General features: G+C 50.7%; 2 protein-coding genes across 2 annotated transcripts; both read right to left on the bottom strand.

Annotated features, from left to right (window-relative positions):
* Positions 1-3,137: 3,137 nt before the first annotated feature.
* Positions 3,138-6,544, bottom strand: HOXA9 (homeobox A9). Its single transcript, XM_068674266.1, has 2 exons — positions 5,650-6,544; positions 3,138-4,541 (listed from the first exon to the last, which is right to left on the bottom strand). The coding sequence occupies exons 1-2, from the start codon at positions 6,212-6,214 to the stop codon at positions 4,303-4,305; spliced, it is 804 nt and encodes a 267-aa protein (XP_068530367.1). The 5' UTR covers positions 6,215-6,544; the 3' UTR covers positions 3,138-4,302.
* A 4,873-nt stretch (positions 6,545-11,417) lies between these two features.
* HOXA10 (homeobox A10) lies at positions 11,418-16,453 on the bottom strand. Its single transcript, XM_068674264.1, has 2 exons — positions 14,330-16,453; positions 11,418-12,924 (listed from the first exon to the last, which is right to left on the bottom strand). The coding sequence occupies exons 1-2, from the start codon at positions 15,147-15,149 to the stop codon at positions 12,650-12,652; spliced, it is 1,095 nt and encodes a 364-aa protein (XP_068530365.1). The 5' UTR covers positions 15,150-16,453; the 3' UTR covers positions 11,418-12,649.
* Between the last annotated feature and the right edge of the window lie 129 nt (positions 16,454-16,582).

Here is a 16,582-nt window from a genome sequence, read left to right on the forward strand (position 1 = left end):
CAGTTACTCTTCATCCCTAGAAAGAATTAAATCTTTGAAACAGGGTGGGGAAAAAATAGCACAGTGCTCGCATTCCTTTCCGATGCTGAATTTCGATGTTAAGATATTGGCTTTGATTTAAGGAAATGTAAATAAAACGCAGAGAAAGTAGTTCTCTTACGGGATACTATGCAGCGATTTATTTACTTGTCTGACTTTAACTTGAAAAATACAACGTTCATACTTCAGACCACATTTTATGCTTCCCTCCCTCCTGCCTCTATTTTCTTTCCAATTACTTTTTCCCCCTCTCTTTTTGGCAACCAACGTCTGAAAATGCACCAGAATTCCCACTAAATCTCATTCTCGAGACGCGAAAGCCAACAAAAGCAAAAGGGAGAAAAACTACGAAAACGACCGGGGGAAATCAAAATAGCAGGGCAGCAGAAGTTAGGAATGACTTTGAGAGACCCGTCAAGTTTGTAGAGCATGACTGCTAGCATCTGTATAATATAATTACAACGGGTCCCACAGAGCTGAAATTGCTGAGGACGCAAGCGGGGCTTTTTTATTTGGATCAAAGACAGCTGTTGAAAATTTTCATTCGCCGGTAAATAATTTTCAAATTAAAGCTTTGCAGCGCTGCCGCCTCCCCGCACGGCTGCGTCTCCAGGCACGCCGGGCGGGTTTCTCTCGAAACCCCTTCGCCTTGCGACCCTCTCTGCGGGCAAGGCTCCCTCCTCGTCCCCTCTCCTCCTGGGCTGATCCAGGCAGACCCAAGAAGCACCGTGGAGCCGTGATTTTCTTTCCGTCCTGCCCCAAACCTTCAATTTCCCTCAGTTTTCCAATATTCCCTTTTTCAACCAACCCTTCAGGACACACTGTTGGCAGGCTCAAAGCTTTGCCAGGGAAGGGCGAAGGTTTGAGGACAGGGGAAGGTGAGCTGGCACTTGTGTGACAGGGCTCCATGCGGCTATATGAACTAGTAGATGACGCTTGGGGGGCTTTGAGAATAAAAAACGCAGGATACGGCCGTGGTGCAGAGCAAGTTTTTACCTTTGCTGTTGCTGCACCGAATGATGCCATCCCACCCGTGCCATAATAAGCGGGGAATAAGGGAGGGAAAAAAAAAAAAAAGTGGGGGGAAAAAAAAAAAAAAAAAGGAAAAAGAAAGGCAATTATCGGCCTTAGTGGGGAAGAAATGAGCGTGTTCAGCCCGAGTTATGCTCCCGCAAAGTCGACATTTTAGGAGCTGTCGGGGAGGCGGCCGAGCGCTTGATGGCGGGCGGCGGGCCCGTTCCGCGGGCTCGGAGCGCCACCTGCCGCCGCCCCGCCGCCGCCGCAGCCCCGCCGCCGCCGCCCGGCCCCGCGCCCCGGCCCCGCCAGCGCCCGGCAAGATAAATGTCCGCCGCCCGGGCTGGATTTAAGCAGGGGAAGGCCAATAAAAGGTTGTTATTTCCGCTCGCCCGCTTTATCTAAAACAGCCAGACAAAACAAATGAAAAGGCTTTTGTGGAAAATCTTAATTGTGGCTGGACAGTTGTAAACTCATTAAGAGCCGAATTCCAGACAGTTTGCAGACCCGTCATTTATTACACACTCTTAATGCTGATTCTTTGAAGTTGCCTCTGTCTGCAACAACAGAGGGCGTCCCAGCATCCCCAAATACTGGCTCAGGGATCAATTAGGGGCTTTTTGTGTGTGTGCACACCAGAACGAGCTCCCTTTCACTAATTAGAACTCATCAAATCTTAGCCCGGATTTCTTTTATTTTTTTTTTTTTTAAGGTGAAGCCGAAAGCATTTTTTTCCCCCCGCAGTTCTGCACATCTGTAAACTTCTTGCCGGTTCCCTAAGTTTTGTCTTGAGCCCTGCAGCGTTTTACACCCCATAAACGGTTACAGCAGTCATTTTCTTTTATTGCACTGTATGGCTCTGAATTTTCCTAACAACAACTTCTGCCAAGACCATAAGTGTGTTCCGTCTTATTTTGCTTTAAATACATACATAGGTAAGTGGACGTCCGTAAACCCAGGCGGCTTTTATTGTTATTCGACATATTTGCAAACACGGGGCGGCGTGGCGCAGGAGCGCGCTGGGGATCAGATTATGGAGGACATTCACCCCGAGCAGTAAGATGTCTGCCCAAAACAAGGGAAAATTTCAGCAAGCTCACAGACTTCGCTATTTTCTTTTGTTGCTGAGCTTGGTTTGGCTTGGGGCGGCGGGGGAGGGGTGGGTGCAATGGGGGTGTGTGTGGAAATCTTCCGCTCCGAAGAAACCTTCCTTCTGGTTAAAAAATTAAAAATATATATATAAAAAAAATCCTATTTTGCCTTCTCCACTCTCGACGGCTGCCAGCCCTACTCTTTCTTTCGGCTAAATCACCGAGTAATATTGACACCATAAATTCCACCATAATTGTCAGAAAAAATTATCTGTACCTATATCTATATACATACATATATAATCTGAGGCGCTAGTAAAATGCAACGGGTTGTTTTTATTTGCCACGGGACATTTAAAAGGAAAAAAAAATCCCAAACGTGAAGGCAAGGGAAGGAAAAAAATGGGTGGCGTTTTAAATAGCATATTTTGCATGGGCAATTATGTCTAGAAGGGAATTTTAAATGAGCGCACGGGCAAGGCGAGCCTTTCGCAAAGCTTTCTGAAGAACACTTAGTTCTGGACATTTTCTCGGAGACTAATTAACCATCTCGGTTTAAATGTCGCTGCCTAATCGGATTTACACTACTGTCCGCACTCTAGGAAGTTGGGCATTTTGGTTTGATCCGAGCCCCCCCCCCGCCCTGCCAGAGGAATTTATTAAAAACGCGTTAACTTCAGCCTATGCCCCCGCTCCTATCTGCCAGCGCTTCCTTTTTACATCGCTAAACGCCAGCTTACGAAATTGTATCCGGGAGCGTGGAGTTATGTCTCCTCTCCACGAAGGGAAAGCGTTTAGGACCCACATCGGCCCGTTTAGGACCAAAATAAGTCCCATATTTTCCCGAGCTGCGTTTATAGGGCGGTAAATTTACCTTGGCTGAGGCTTAACGAAAACGCTCGCCTCGCCTCCGCAGCCTTGCCACGTCTGCTGGTGATTTTCGGTGGGACATGGAAGAACCCCTTCTTAATAATCTTAAAACATCACAAAATATAAAAGAATCAATATATTTTATTTGGCAAAAAGTTAAATATCATTTCAACACAACGATTTGGTCAGTAGGCCATGAGGTAACCATTTCAAAATAGACAGTGTACGTTCTGCATCGACATCACTTCCCAGATTTATTTTTTTCTAAGCGATACAAATTTACAATAACCAAATGTAGGTTTTTATAGCGTATAATTTATTATCAATAAAATTAACCTTCATTACAATAACCATCAAATTATTCGATTAAAATTAAAACGTAAACCATAGGTAGTTACCCTTTTCACATATACGTATAGCTCCGAAATCTGATAACTGCTCACTGGTGCAAAAACAATATTTAAGCTAGTCTGTTTATTTACTTTTTAATATATAGATTATATATACAACTGACAAAGACAGTACTATATATATATCAACTGTGCATACTAAAACGACTTGCTTCGAAATATTTTGAGAACCGTAATTCCCAGACATCCCGGACAAACTTCTTTTCTACTTTTTTTTTTTGTGTTTAAATTGGGATATATATAATATATATATTTTACAATCAAAGGTTAACTGTCTAATTATACAGAAAAGACTTAATACACTACAGAGCTATACTCTATGCAATTTTTATAATAAACAACCTGAGTTCAAATTGAATTCTAGCTTACACAATTACATCCGGTACAGCACCCAAGCACATAAATTGAGTCACAAACATAATTACCACAATAAAACACAGTGTTCAAGTATTAAAGCAGAGATCTCTCTGCCGCGCAAAGAGCGAATAAAATTAACTACGTAGACTAAACTATACAGTCCGTAAATAGTTGTGCATTATGAAAAGGTAGTTTTTTCTGTTCTTTTTTTTTTTCTTTTTTCATAAGTGAAGAAACAGGTAGATTTATACAAGCCAGCTAGACAGCCTTTTCGTGCTAATGCCCCCTTTTTCTTTCCTATTAGAAAATTAAAAGTCTTACTGTACCTCTCCTGGCAAACTGGCCTCTCCATGCTACAGTGATAACCAAGGTACAATCATAAGCAGAATATGCCATGGAAAAAAAATGAGGCCTGGACCCAGACGCATTGCATGGCAGGGCTCGAGGGGAGGATTTTTTGTTGTTGTTGTTTTTAACTTTGTTTTACTGTACGCATTTTCAGTGTAACCCGCGTATCACCATCATTCGTCCTTCGCTCGGTCTTTGTTGATTTTCTTCATTTTCATCCTCCTGTTCTGAAACCAGATTTTCACTTGTCTCTCAGTTAAATTGAGGAGTCTGGCCACCTCGTATCTACGGTCCCTAGTGAGATACATATTGAACAGAAACTCCTTTTCCAGTTCCAGCGTCTGATGCTTGGTGTAAGGGCATCTCTTTTTCCTGGTGGACCTTGCGTGGAGCCAGTTTGCAGCGGGGTTATCTGCAAGGGAAACAGCGGGAGAAGTTCAGGCTTCTGGGGGGGGGGGGGGAGGGCGAGAGGGGACTGGAGAGAGAACAGCACGCAGGACCACCGAGGGGTGCCCTGACTTTTTTAGGGTCCCGCCTAGGTGTCCTGATTTTGGGGTTTACGACGTGGCTCTCGTTGCCCCAGACATGCGGGACGGTGGGGCACAATGGGCTCAAAGCAGAGAGAGGTCACACAGAACCACACGCAGCACAGCCCCGCCGCCCCCGCCTCCTCTCGCCCTTTTTTATTGTTAGGAGGATGCAATTTTAAAATCCTCTTTCGCCTCCTCTCCCTGCTAGCTCCCTCCCTCCTTCCTGTCCTCCCCACACACTCCCCCCCCCCTCAAACGGCCAGCCCGGGGAGTGCCCAGCCAGAGCAGCGTGTCGTCGAAATTGTTTCTCTTTTTAATTTTCGACCTTCTCCCGTGTCATCACTGGCAAGATGCAAGGAGCTGGCGAGCCAGTCTGCGGCCGGCACAATTAAAGCCTGGGCTGCTTCAGAGCTTTATTTGCATAGCGTTGTTAGCAGTAGCAATTCCGAGGTGCCCTGCTACCGCTCCCGCAGCCCTGGGAGCACCCGGCCCAGCATTTTCCACCGAGGAGACGGAGGGGGGGGGGAGGAGGGCACCGAGTCAACGGCGAGGTTTCTGCTCCCAGCCCCGCGATAATCCTTCCCCCCCCCCCGCCCCCCAGGTCACAAAAAGATCAGATTCACATCCAATGCTTCCCAGGCACCCTCTTCCCGTCCCTCGCTCACGCCCGTGAGCTCGGCGCAGCAGGAGGATGCGAGCCCGTCCCGCGGAGTTTGCTCGGGTGCTGGGCTGGGGATGAGGGGGGGCTTTATTTTTTTGTTTGTTTCCCTTTTAAGTTGCAGAGTGGGTTTTTTTTCCCCTTGCAGCATGGGAAGCTGGAGCCGTCCTGGATGCCAGCAGAGCCCACGAAAGGCAGCGCTGCCTTTCTCGGGTGGCTCCCAGCTGCAGCAGCCGGTGCTCGGCACGTCATTAGCCCCGGCACCTCGACACCTCCCCGCGGCCGGCGCGGCGCCCTGAATGAAGTCCATTGCCCTTCGCGGTGCCACTTACTTGGATCGATCTGGGGTTTCTCTCCGTTTGCCTCACTTTCTCCATTGCTTTCAGAGAATGCGCCTTCGTGGCTTTGCTTATCCCTATCAACTGGAGGAGAACCACAAGCATAATCAGACAGAGACAAAGTGTGAGTGTCAAACGTGGTACAGTCACCCCTTCTGGCCGCCAGCGGTTCAGGTTTAATGCCGTAATGCCTGCTGGTAGGTAACCCGGGGAAGGACAAGGAGCCCGGCACAGGCTCAAGCCACGAACGCATGTACCTGCCGTCGGGCGGTGCCACGGGCGCCTGGTGGTGCGCGTAGGGGTGGTAGACGGCGGGGACGCCGCTGGCGCCGCCGGGGTGCGCGGGGCTCCAGGGGGGGCCGAAGACGGGCGCCTTGGGCTGGAAGCTGCAGGGGGCCAGCTCGGGGTGCTCGCCCAGCGCCGCCGGCCTCGGAGGAGGAGGAGGAGGCGGCGGCGGCCCCAGCGGTGGGGGGGCGTAGCGGGGCGCCGCCAGCTCGTCCCCCTCCGGCACCAGGAAGGAGTCCACGTAGTAGTTGCTGAGGGTCCCGGGGGCCGACATGGCGCGGCTCGGCGCGGCGGGGGCGCCGGACCCGCCGCAATTCGGGGCTGCGGGGCTTCCCCGCACCAACTCGGTGCCGGCGGAGAAGTAGAGTCAGTAATAAGTTGGGGGCAGCCCCGGCGCCCATTGGCTGCCCCGGTCACGTGGCGGGGGGGAGCAGAACAATAAAGTATAAATCAGTCCGCGGGCTATTAACGGGGCAGTGTTCTCCAGCCATCATTTTTATAGCGAGGCCATATGTTTTTATGCAAAGGGATACGCGAGTTATACGGCGGAGTTTGTTTTAATTGCGGCCAACTGAGATTAAAAGATCAGATTCCGCCTCACGGCCTCTCCCCCTTTTTCTTTCCCTCCTCCCTCCCCCCCCCTTTATTTTATTTTTTTTTTTCGTTTAAGCGGACTATTTTATATCACAATTAATCATCCCATCAGTGGGTCGTGTTCCCTGCGAAAAAAAAATAAAAATCACAAAACAAAACCCCTCCCGATCGGAGACCTTCACATAAAATTATACAATAATTGAAGCAATAAAAAAAAAGGAAAATAGCAGTTGCGGTATACTGTATTTAAATATATATTTATTATATTTCATAAGGAGTTATTGTTTCGGGAGCCACGGGGTTGTTATTAAGTCAGTAACTATGAGCGCGCTCATTTGCATCGCTGTGTTTCACAGCAGTAAAAATTTACGAGTGCTCGGAAAGGTTAAATTATACCATTGTGTTTAGTTTGGGAGCTCACTGTAAATAATCCCGTTCCGTTCAGTCCCGGGCTAAGCAGAGAAAAGTCAAATTCAACGCATCCCCTTGCCGAGGCCGGAGGAGGACCGGGGCGGCCGGCTGTGGGCTCGCCCCCTCGCCGGGCTCACCGAGGGCAGCAGTGACCGAACCCACTCCTCATCCTCATCACCGAAGCCCCCTCCTCATCCTCAAGACCGAAACACCCTCCTCGTCCTCCCCGTCCTGCCCTTGGACCCCCTCGGGGAGAGGGGCCGCGGGGCTGGCCGGGCTTTCTCGCCACGATTAATCCTTCAATATGCAGCGAAGCAGCGGGGGGAAAGGGGAGAAAAAGCCCTGTCTTCCCCGCTGCCGAAAGGCACCCTGCTTGCCGGGGCGGCTATAAAAGGGGCGCTTGCATTCGCTCGCACCGCATTCTGCCGACCCCAAAATATTTATGTGCGAATATAGTTATTTATTTGCTGCAGGGCACACGCGAGCAGCACCAGCCCCTAGGCACCGGGCTGCGGTCCCCCCGCGGAAGGAGGGGAGGGCGAGCGGGGGGAAAGTAAAGCCGCGGCCAGATCCAAGTCCAGTGTTAGGAATTAAAGCAGGGGCTGAGCTGCTCGCAAACGTGCCCGCGGGTCCGGGCTTCTCTCCGGCGGCCACGCAGCCCGCTTCTCCCCGGGGCTGGCCAAGAAGCCTGCGAGATCCAGCTGGGGGGCACGAGAAAAATCTCCTCTCGATTTAGTCGAAATATATTTATTAGAGCCTCGCGAATCGCAGGGAAGGCTGAGGCAATAATTAAAATCACGTGTAAATATTGTGCGTGCAAAAGTGTGGTTCTAATTAGTTTTACATCGCTATGTGGGCTGCCTCTTCCCCTCTCCCTCTCCCTCTCTCCCCTCTCTCTTTCTCGCTTTTTCTTTTCATGTCTTCCCAACGGTTTAATCAGAAATCTTACGGAGATCCTATTTTAACAACGCCCTCTCTCCATTCAGGATTACAAAGGCCCATAATGAAACTATTATCCCATATTAGAGTTAGAAAATTACAGAACAGTTACAAGATCTCCGCAAACAGGGAGCCCGTTATTTTCTAACCATTTAAAAAATGCAAATAAAGATCGCCTCTGTTATTTTTTGTGGCCATTGTATAGACACGCCGTAATAGAAAAAAATAATTGTATTTCTTTCCTGGAAAGACGGAACTCGACGTCATTTGTATTTATTAGTACGGAGTCAGCTGTGGTGAAATGTGATTGTAGAACTTCCTTTTTCCATTCAGAAAAAAATAATCTTAGCTGCAGGAGCCCTGGATGTTTATATTCGAATTTGGGTTCTCAACTTGCAGCGGGTTTCATTTTTTTGGTTCCTCACCAAAACTAATAGCAAATGAATAACAATAACAATAACGTCTTAAAGAACGCGCCTGTATTTTTATTTCCCTGTAAAATTCTGAATTTGTTCACTGCCAGCAGCCAAGCGGCGGGAGAGGGAGTACAGAAAGCAAGAGTTAAAAGACGGCAAATAATTACAGACATTTTTCACGCGGTCATGTTGCAGATAATAACACTGGAGCATTCGCCTCCTTTTTCATCCTTTTAGACACAGTTTTCCCCAAAGTACATTTTGCATACGAGCCACCACAACTCGTGGGGGGTACCACGGGCTTCGTACCCTTTGCGTTGCGAATTATTTCGGCATCTTGGCCACTTTGCACGCTTGGGCGCGGCACACCCCAAGCAGCCCAGAAATCGCCCTTCCCATCAAATCGCAATACCAAATCGCACTTTCCAGGAACGAAGCCCTGCTGTACCTCTCGCGGCTGAACCCAAACGCTCCCTGAGCTCCATCCCGGCGTGATCAAACTAGTGGAGCTCCCACGCCGTTAGCAGTGAGCCCCAGCTCCGAGAGGAAGGAGGACCCCGGGATTTTTAGGCTGGGGGCATCGGTGCGCACAGCTCCAGCAGCAGCGCACCGCGGAGCCCCGGCGCAGGATTGCGCGGCCGTTTGCGATCTCCGCTGAACGGGAAGTTCAGGATCGCCTTTTCCTGCCGGTGCTACCAGCGCGCAGAGGTATTTTGGCACGGCGGGCAGAAAAAATGATTCAGAGTTTGGGGGAAGCGGTCCAAAAAATCAGAGTGATGCGATTCAAGTGGACAGAGGCGAACCTGTGTGTAAAGGCTGGAGAGGCACGCACGCACACACATGTGCCCTGTAAATACACCCGCGTATGTACACAGAGCCAAGACAGACGCGCAGTGTGTATAGAGGCAGACACAAACACTTATATTGGACTGCAGCGTAGACATCTGCTGCTGACCCAGCCGAGGCGTCTCCTGCGAAGATCCAGCTAGGGTAGGTCTGGCTAAAATCCGCTCTCTAACTACTCCGAGTGCCTGCAGCCCAGTTCGGACTTTCGAAAAAGTTTTTTTTTTTTTTTTTTGAACAGCAAAAATAATCAAAGTTATTAGTTAAAAAAGAAAGAAAGAAAAAAAAAAAAAAAGACAACAAGACCCAGACGCGTGACTTTTTCTGCCCTTTCCTGCATCAGCCTTTCCGCTCTCCCGGGCACCCCGGTGGCGGGGCTGCCCCCCGGGCGGGCGGCAGGCAGCGGGCCCGGAGGAGCGGCCGGGAGGCGGACACAAAAGGCGGCGGCGGCGGCGGAGGGCCCGGAGAGGTCGCTGTTGCCCGTTCCGCCGCCGCGGAAGAGCGGCCCCGGGCTCGCCGCAATCGTGATCGTAACCGAGGCCTTGTGGGCCGCGGGGCAGCCGCCGCCCCCGGGCGCCCAGCCCGCGGAGAGCCCCGGGGGAGCGGCCCCGACGGCGGAGCAGGGTTTCGGAGCCTTTCCGCCAGGGTTCCCGAGGGAACCAGCGGCCAGCCCGGGGGGGCTGCGTGGGGGAGAGCCGCCGGAGGGGCCGGCAGCCCCTGGCACGCGTGGGCCTTGCCGGCGTTGGTGCGCGGAGCGGTGCGGAGCGGAGCGGAGCAGGCAGAGCCGGGCTCTCCCCTCCCCCGGGCGGCCGAAAGCTTTCTGCTGGCTGAGTTTTGATAAATCCGGACAGCAAAAGAAAAGCAGCCCCCCCTCCTGTCCCCCTCCCGAGCTCGACCCGGGCCGAGCAGAACGCAAAAACGCACCTGACCTTGAATGCAGCCTACGAGACATATTAAAATCCCGCAAGCAGGCAGGGACTCGCTTAGGAGCTAGCTAACCTTGAAGAACTTGTCAAGCTTCCCCCCTCGGCTGCCGTGTTTATCTGAGGAATCAAAGGAGCCTCCGTTGCAGATGGGGAACAATGGCATTGGGACTTGACGCCTACAGATAACTTCAGCGTTAAGATTTCTTCGGGCACAAAGGACCCTCGCACCAAGCATACCTGGTGATGATATCAACTGAAGTAATTAAGGCAGTTTCGTGCTGTAGAGAGAAAGGTGGAGCCCCAACAACATGAAACTACCTAAACCACAGAGCAGTTCTCAGGCGCTAATTATTACTTTCCCCATAGCCGTGGTCTTTAACGCAAGGATCCCGCTACGAAAATAAAACCAGAGACGTGACTACAGCATCCCTCTCACCCGCCCGCCCGCCCGCACACCCCGCCGGCGCCCCCTCCGCGCCCCCCGGCCAGACTCGGGTGGGTTAATGAAAACGAGAGAGAAATATCATCATAACCTCCCCTCCGGGCAGCTCTCTCCTCTCCATGCAGATGCAAACGGGAAGAAAAGGCCGTGCACGACAATGTTACATCATAAAAAGCTAACGGCTCCCACTAAGCCCGGGTTCAAAGTCTACCCCCCCCCCCCTCCTCCCAGCATACACATACCCGAGAAGAAAGCATTAGCTGTCGCTCTTCTCCCAGCCCTCGTTTTGCCTTTCCTTTGTGCAAGACTCTGCTAGCTAAGCATGCAGCAAAAGAAGGGAGGATGCAAAAAGCAGCCCGGGTGAAGTAAGCTCTCCCGCATGCAGCCAGGTAGGGAACAGCCTTGTCTAAGGGGGGGTGGAAGCGGCCCGGTGGCACGAAGGCGACTCTCATGTCCCCCGTCCCCCCCCCTCCTCCCCATGCGCTCACCTTTACGGTTTCTTCTGAGCCCTGAGATAAAGCTAGGTTTTGTCACCGTCCTCTGGAGCTAAAAGATCTCCGCACACTCGTAGGTGCTTGATTAAAAAAAAAAAATCCGTTCCCGACCCTCAAGAAATAGTAATTTGCTTCCTCAGTCTATGCAGCTCCTCAGTCAACTGAAACCACTCGTTCAAGACAGCAACAATCCAGATATACTAGCAAGTCATAAAACTGAACAAAAGCCGACAAACCTTAGAGCACCATCGCTATATGGCCCAGACAAATTACGACCGTCTAGGTAATATTTAAATAGATTCCTAAAGTAATTGCAGGGGGTTTAGGCAACTATTCCTGTTGTAAAAGTTCTTGAAGACATAAAGTAGAACCTGAGGATAAACAGTCACAAAAAGAGGTAAAATTAAAAGGATTCATTCCACTTTTTTTATTCTTCTATGAGAACATAAACATCGTCTTTTTCACGCACAGCAGCATTACAATATTAATTTATTCCGATTTAAGGTAAGAACTAGATATAGCTAGAACTAACATTTATAATAACGATAGAATGCATTTGCTTAAAACAGTATCGGCATTTTAATAATAATAGACATTTATACATATCTGCATTTATAGTTTTTCCCCTTCTTTCTTTTTTTTTAATCTTTTTTATTATTTTTTTTTCACCTATATGCTTGACCCTTTGATGCATGTAACTTCACAGTATAAAGGAAGACGAACATATTCTCCCTCGCTATCTTAGACTCTGGCTCAGAAAGTCCTTCTGATGTTCAGGATATACACTTTGCAGTGAAATTAGTGAGGAAAAAGTGACTATTTTTTTCTCAAGGGGCAATTGTTCTGTGCTTGTCCTGTGTTACCAACGGTAACGTTATTTATAGACAAAAAGAAATCACTAATTCCACATATTTAAGCAAAACTACATTAAGTAAATATCTACAACCAGAAAGAGAGAGAGAAATTCAGAGGTAAGTGTCATAATTTAGTCCATGAGCAACACGAACTCTTTTATACCTTTAAAGAGAAGAGATTTCATTTTCCTGGCCAATTTTAAAGCTGTAATGTTGACTTTCAAGGTAAAGGGGGAAAAAAATCGCTCTTAACGCCAGTTCCCATGAAGCCCTTTTAAAGGATGCCTGCATTTCATTATTGTAAGTCCTGCTTTTCGAAGGAAAAAGGGGGGAGGGGGGAGAAAAGGAAAGGAAAACAGAGGGGGGAAAAGCTGAGCTCCCAATATATAGAAATATGGCAAGGCTTAAATTATTCATTCTGAAGCTACATACAGTCCAAGTTACACCGCCTATAATTTAAAAGAATGCGCCTTTAACCGAGCTCGTTTACTTTTCGGAGAGATATGAAGGGGAAAGATATTTGCAGCTCCTGAAATCATATTTCTGGGTTTCAAAGCTTGAAAGAAGAATTCGGGCCCGGGGAAGCCTGCAGGAACCAGGGAGGTTCACACATGGCATTTTGTGCATTAGCATGGCTTTCTTTCGCCCCCCCGCCACCCCAAAGTAGCTATTAAGAGGTTAAGGACATATTGAGAACGTCTAAAATCGTTAATCCATACAGGTGCAGATGACTACAGCCTAGGAAAATGATACTGGCTCTTTAAACCATAAAGATGTGTTTATAGGTTCATCAAGAGAAATTAAAGTTGGCTGTGAGCTCCCGAATCCTATTCTCTCTGTTCATTTTCTTCAGTTTCATTCTGCGGTTCTGAAACCAGATTTTAACTTGTCTGTCTGTGAGGTGGACTGTGCGGCTGATCTCTAGGCGACGCTCACGAGTCAGGTACATATTGAACAGAAACTCCTTTTCCAGCTCGAGAGTTTGATGCTTGGTATAGGGGCACCGTTTCTTTCGGCCACTTTTTGCGGTTAGCCAGTTTGCTGCATTTTCTCCTTTTGAATTGCCTAGTTTTGAGAAAGTAAAAGAGGGACGTTACCAGCGGGTAGGAGGCAACGAGCTGGGGAGAGAGAGGGGGAAAAGTGTGCGTGTGTGTGTGCGGTTGTGCACACAGGGGCTCGCTCCTGCAGCTGCGGCCTCAGGGCATAGCTGAGATGTGGGGAGCCCCGGGTGGGACCTCGCTTCCGAGAGCTTCAAAGCGGTTTCCTAAAGGCCCTGGAGCTGGCCGGGAACAGCCTTGCCTCTGCTGGGATGCTCGGCGGGGAGCGTGGCCCGCTGGGCAGCTCGTCTCCAAACCCCCAAAATAGGCTTTTACCCGCTCCGACCCCATTGCTGCTGGAAGGCGACTTAGTGGATGTCCTGGGGTCTTTTTTTCACCCTCCCGAGACACCTGTTTCCCCTCCAAAAAAAAACAAAACCTGCGGATCTGAACTTTGTAAATGTGCTCTGGAGGCTGAAAACAAGGTGAGCTGCAGAGCAGGAGCCTCCCTGCGTCCTGCCCCTACCGTCCCAGGAAGCTTCGCCATGGCCCTCTCTTCTCCAAAGATTTGGGAAAAAAATACAATAAAAATAAAAGAGAAAAAAAAATAATCACCCGTTGCAGGGTGTTTATTCCTATCGCTGGAAGCGGCTGGGAAAGAGATAAAACCGATCCCTCGGTGGCTCGGAGTGTTTCGTTGTTGTGGGGGCGACTCTCTAGGAGTTTTTTTTTTTTCCTTGCTTTTTGTTTTAATCCTATTATTTTCCAACGGGGCGCCTGAAGGAATAACAGGGCGTCTGAAATGCAGCCAGAGGGAAGCGCCTGAAAAGCCTGCAGCCCAGGGAAAGGGAGTTATTTTTTTGCCATGGGGACCAGAAAGGGAAATAAATAAGCAAATGAATAAATAACAAGCCTGTTATCTAGTGTAGACGCTGAAGGATATTCGCGGTGCATTCATCAGTCTAATTTGATAGCAGTTCATAGATGGCACATTTCAGCGCGGCTGTTATTCCGAAAAGCATTCTGGATCGTAAAATATAACTTACCGCGTTAATAGGTTTATTTATTGGCACTGCCTATTGCTTATTTTGGATGCTTTACAAACATCTCTGTTATCTGGTAGGCACCTTCGCATCGCAGGGGAAAGATTGATCTCGCTTTGCTATACGTTTAAGCTGCACGCAGGCTAAAGTTGCCCAGAGCGGAGGCTCTAAGGGTTTTAAACTATAGGACGGACATTAATTTTTACGGCAACCCCATGCCCGAATATTACAAAGTTCACAAGGTCAGTGTGAGCAGCGCTTCTTGGCAGCCCCGCAGGGCTGCTGGGATCCTCCTTTCGCCTTGCCACGCTCCTCGGCCGCTTTTCCTTTCTCATTACCACCGCTACCATTCCTTAAGCCTCACCGCCACCGTCACCGTTATTTGCTTACCTACGGGCTCTTTCTCGGGAGAGGCTTTGCTGCTCTCCGACGGGGCTGGGGAGAGCTCCTCGGCGGTGGAAGACGAAGCCTGGGTCTCGTCCTCCCGCTGGGAGCCGCACGCCAAGGGGCTGGGGGAGCGCTCCTCGTCCTCCTTCCTCCCCGCGTCCGGGACGGGAGGCAGAGATGGAGGCGTCTGGAAGCGGCCGGGGGGCTGCGGAGGAAAGGGGGCAGCCCCGGGCGGCCCCGCGCCGTAGCTCTTGGAGGTGCCATAAGCCTGGGAGAGGCGGAAATAGCCCGGGACGGGAACCCCGGTGCCGTTGCTTGCGGGGCTGACCTCGGCGCTCAGCCTCGGGAAGGGAGCGAGGTCGGTGGCGGCCGAGCCTTTGGGGCATTTCTCTGAGTCATAGAGGCAGTAGGAGCTCTCCTCCTTAATGTTTTGAGCGAAGGAGCACGAGGTGGCCTGCTGGCTCTCCGGCTCTTCCATGCGACAGGACCGGGGGGGGTCTAGCCACACTTCCATCCCTGACACGTAGGGGTGCGAGGTGGGGACCATGCTTTGAGAAGTACCTTCATTGCGTTTGCTCAAAACGGGGAAAAGTCCGCAGCTTTGCAGCCCGTAGGACAGATCGGACGCTTGTGGCAGGTAGATCCCACTGTTGGGATAGTAGCCGCCTCCGCCTCCGCCTCCGCCTCCTGCTCCCGCCGCTTCCCCTCTGCCCGAGCTGATCAAGGAGTCTACCAAAAAAGAGTTTGCGGCCGGGCTCTCTGAGCATGACATTGTTGTGGAATAATTTGGCGAAGGGAGCAGATAGCCCTTTCTGGCTGACATTTCTTGTGCAAAACATGCTGAATATGATTAGAGATACCCCCGCACCACGGCGGACGCTTGCAGCCAATGGAAGCCCGGGCCTCCCCAGCAACCCCTCCCCGTCTGGTTTCGTATGCACCGAGCTGCTCTCAGGTCGACCTCTGAATTTGGGATATGGATGTATATTAATGCGGGAGATGGATTTCCACCCGCACGCGCGGCGCACATGGGCGAGCGCCTGCGCCCGTGCGGGAGCTGCGCGCCGGGGAAGGGGCAGGAGCAGGGCTGGGGGGCACCCACCCCGAGCCGTGCTCCCCTGCTATGGCCCGCACAGCGATAAAACAGCCCCGGCCGCCCCGATGTTTATTGTACCTAGGCTGAGGCTGCATCCAGATGAAGTTTTTATTAGCGCTCCTCTCCCCGCGGTTGGGCTTGCCGGAAGCGATGCGCGCTCACCTCCCCGCGCAGCCCGCGTGTGTCGCGAAATTAATAAAGCCGCGGGTTTTATGGCCGGGCTCTGCTCGTTTTATTTGATTGTCTCGTTTTTTAAGGAATAAAAGACGTGTTATTGTTTATCACGGATCATTGGGAACCGTAAAGGGGCCTGGTGTCTCTTGCGTTAAAGTGCCGGGGAAGGGGCTGCTTCCAGCCCAGCATCACCACCACGACGCCAGGCTGGGCTTGAATTTCCTAGAGATAAAACGCTCGCTGCTGCGCTCGGGGATCTCAGAGGGAGCAATGCCACTCCGGGAGGATTAATTGTGCGGTTGCAGCTTCTAATGCTGTAGTTAACGCTGGATTCTTCCCGAGGTCTGATTGCCATTTAAAATCTAAAGCCAGACATATGCCACAGAAAGAATCCAGACGCGAGCAGTTCAAATGGATTCTCGCATGATGCTGCGCACCCTGTTTATTGACGTGTTTATATTTGGGCCGTCGTTTTGATTTCTCCCTCCCTCCCTCCATTTGGGTCATTCACTTTTCGCCTCTTCAAAAGCACCGTCTCTGTCACAAGCACCGTACTAAATAATAGAAAGAAGGATAAGTAGATGAATCCTGAGATACTAGACAGCTCTGTCCAGCCAATATGTAATTGTGGCAGAGGGAGCAGACAGATAGCAGACAGACAGGCACGCAGACAGAGAGACAGATAGATTTTCTAATGAATCGCTTAATGATCGCTTGCTTTCACTTCCATCATCTCTCGCTTATGCCATTTGGAAGTCGCCTAACAGCCTGCCCCGAGGAATTAAGCCTCGTTCAGCCTAAGCGGAGCCTGGGGCTCTCAGGGCTTTTCCAGCGCTCGCTGCCCACCCCGGAGGAGCCGGCCTCGCTCCTCTCCCCCTCGGCAGCCCGGGGAAGCGGAGGCGGCCGGCTCCCCGCTCCCGGCCGGCTGGGCGAGCGGGGGCAGCGCCGGCACCCGCGGGGCCTCAGCGCTGCCCCGGGCGGAGCCA

The sequence above is a fragment of the Anas acuta genome, chromosome 2 (assembly GCF_963932015.1).
Source record: "Anas acuta chromosome 2, bAnaAcu1.1, whole genome shotgun sequence".
Classification (NCBI taxonomy): Eukaryota; Metazoa; Chordata; class Aves; order Anseriformes; family Anatidae; genus Anas; species Anas acuta.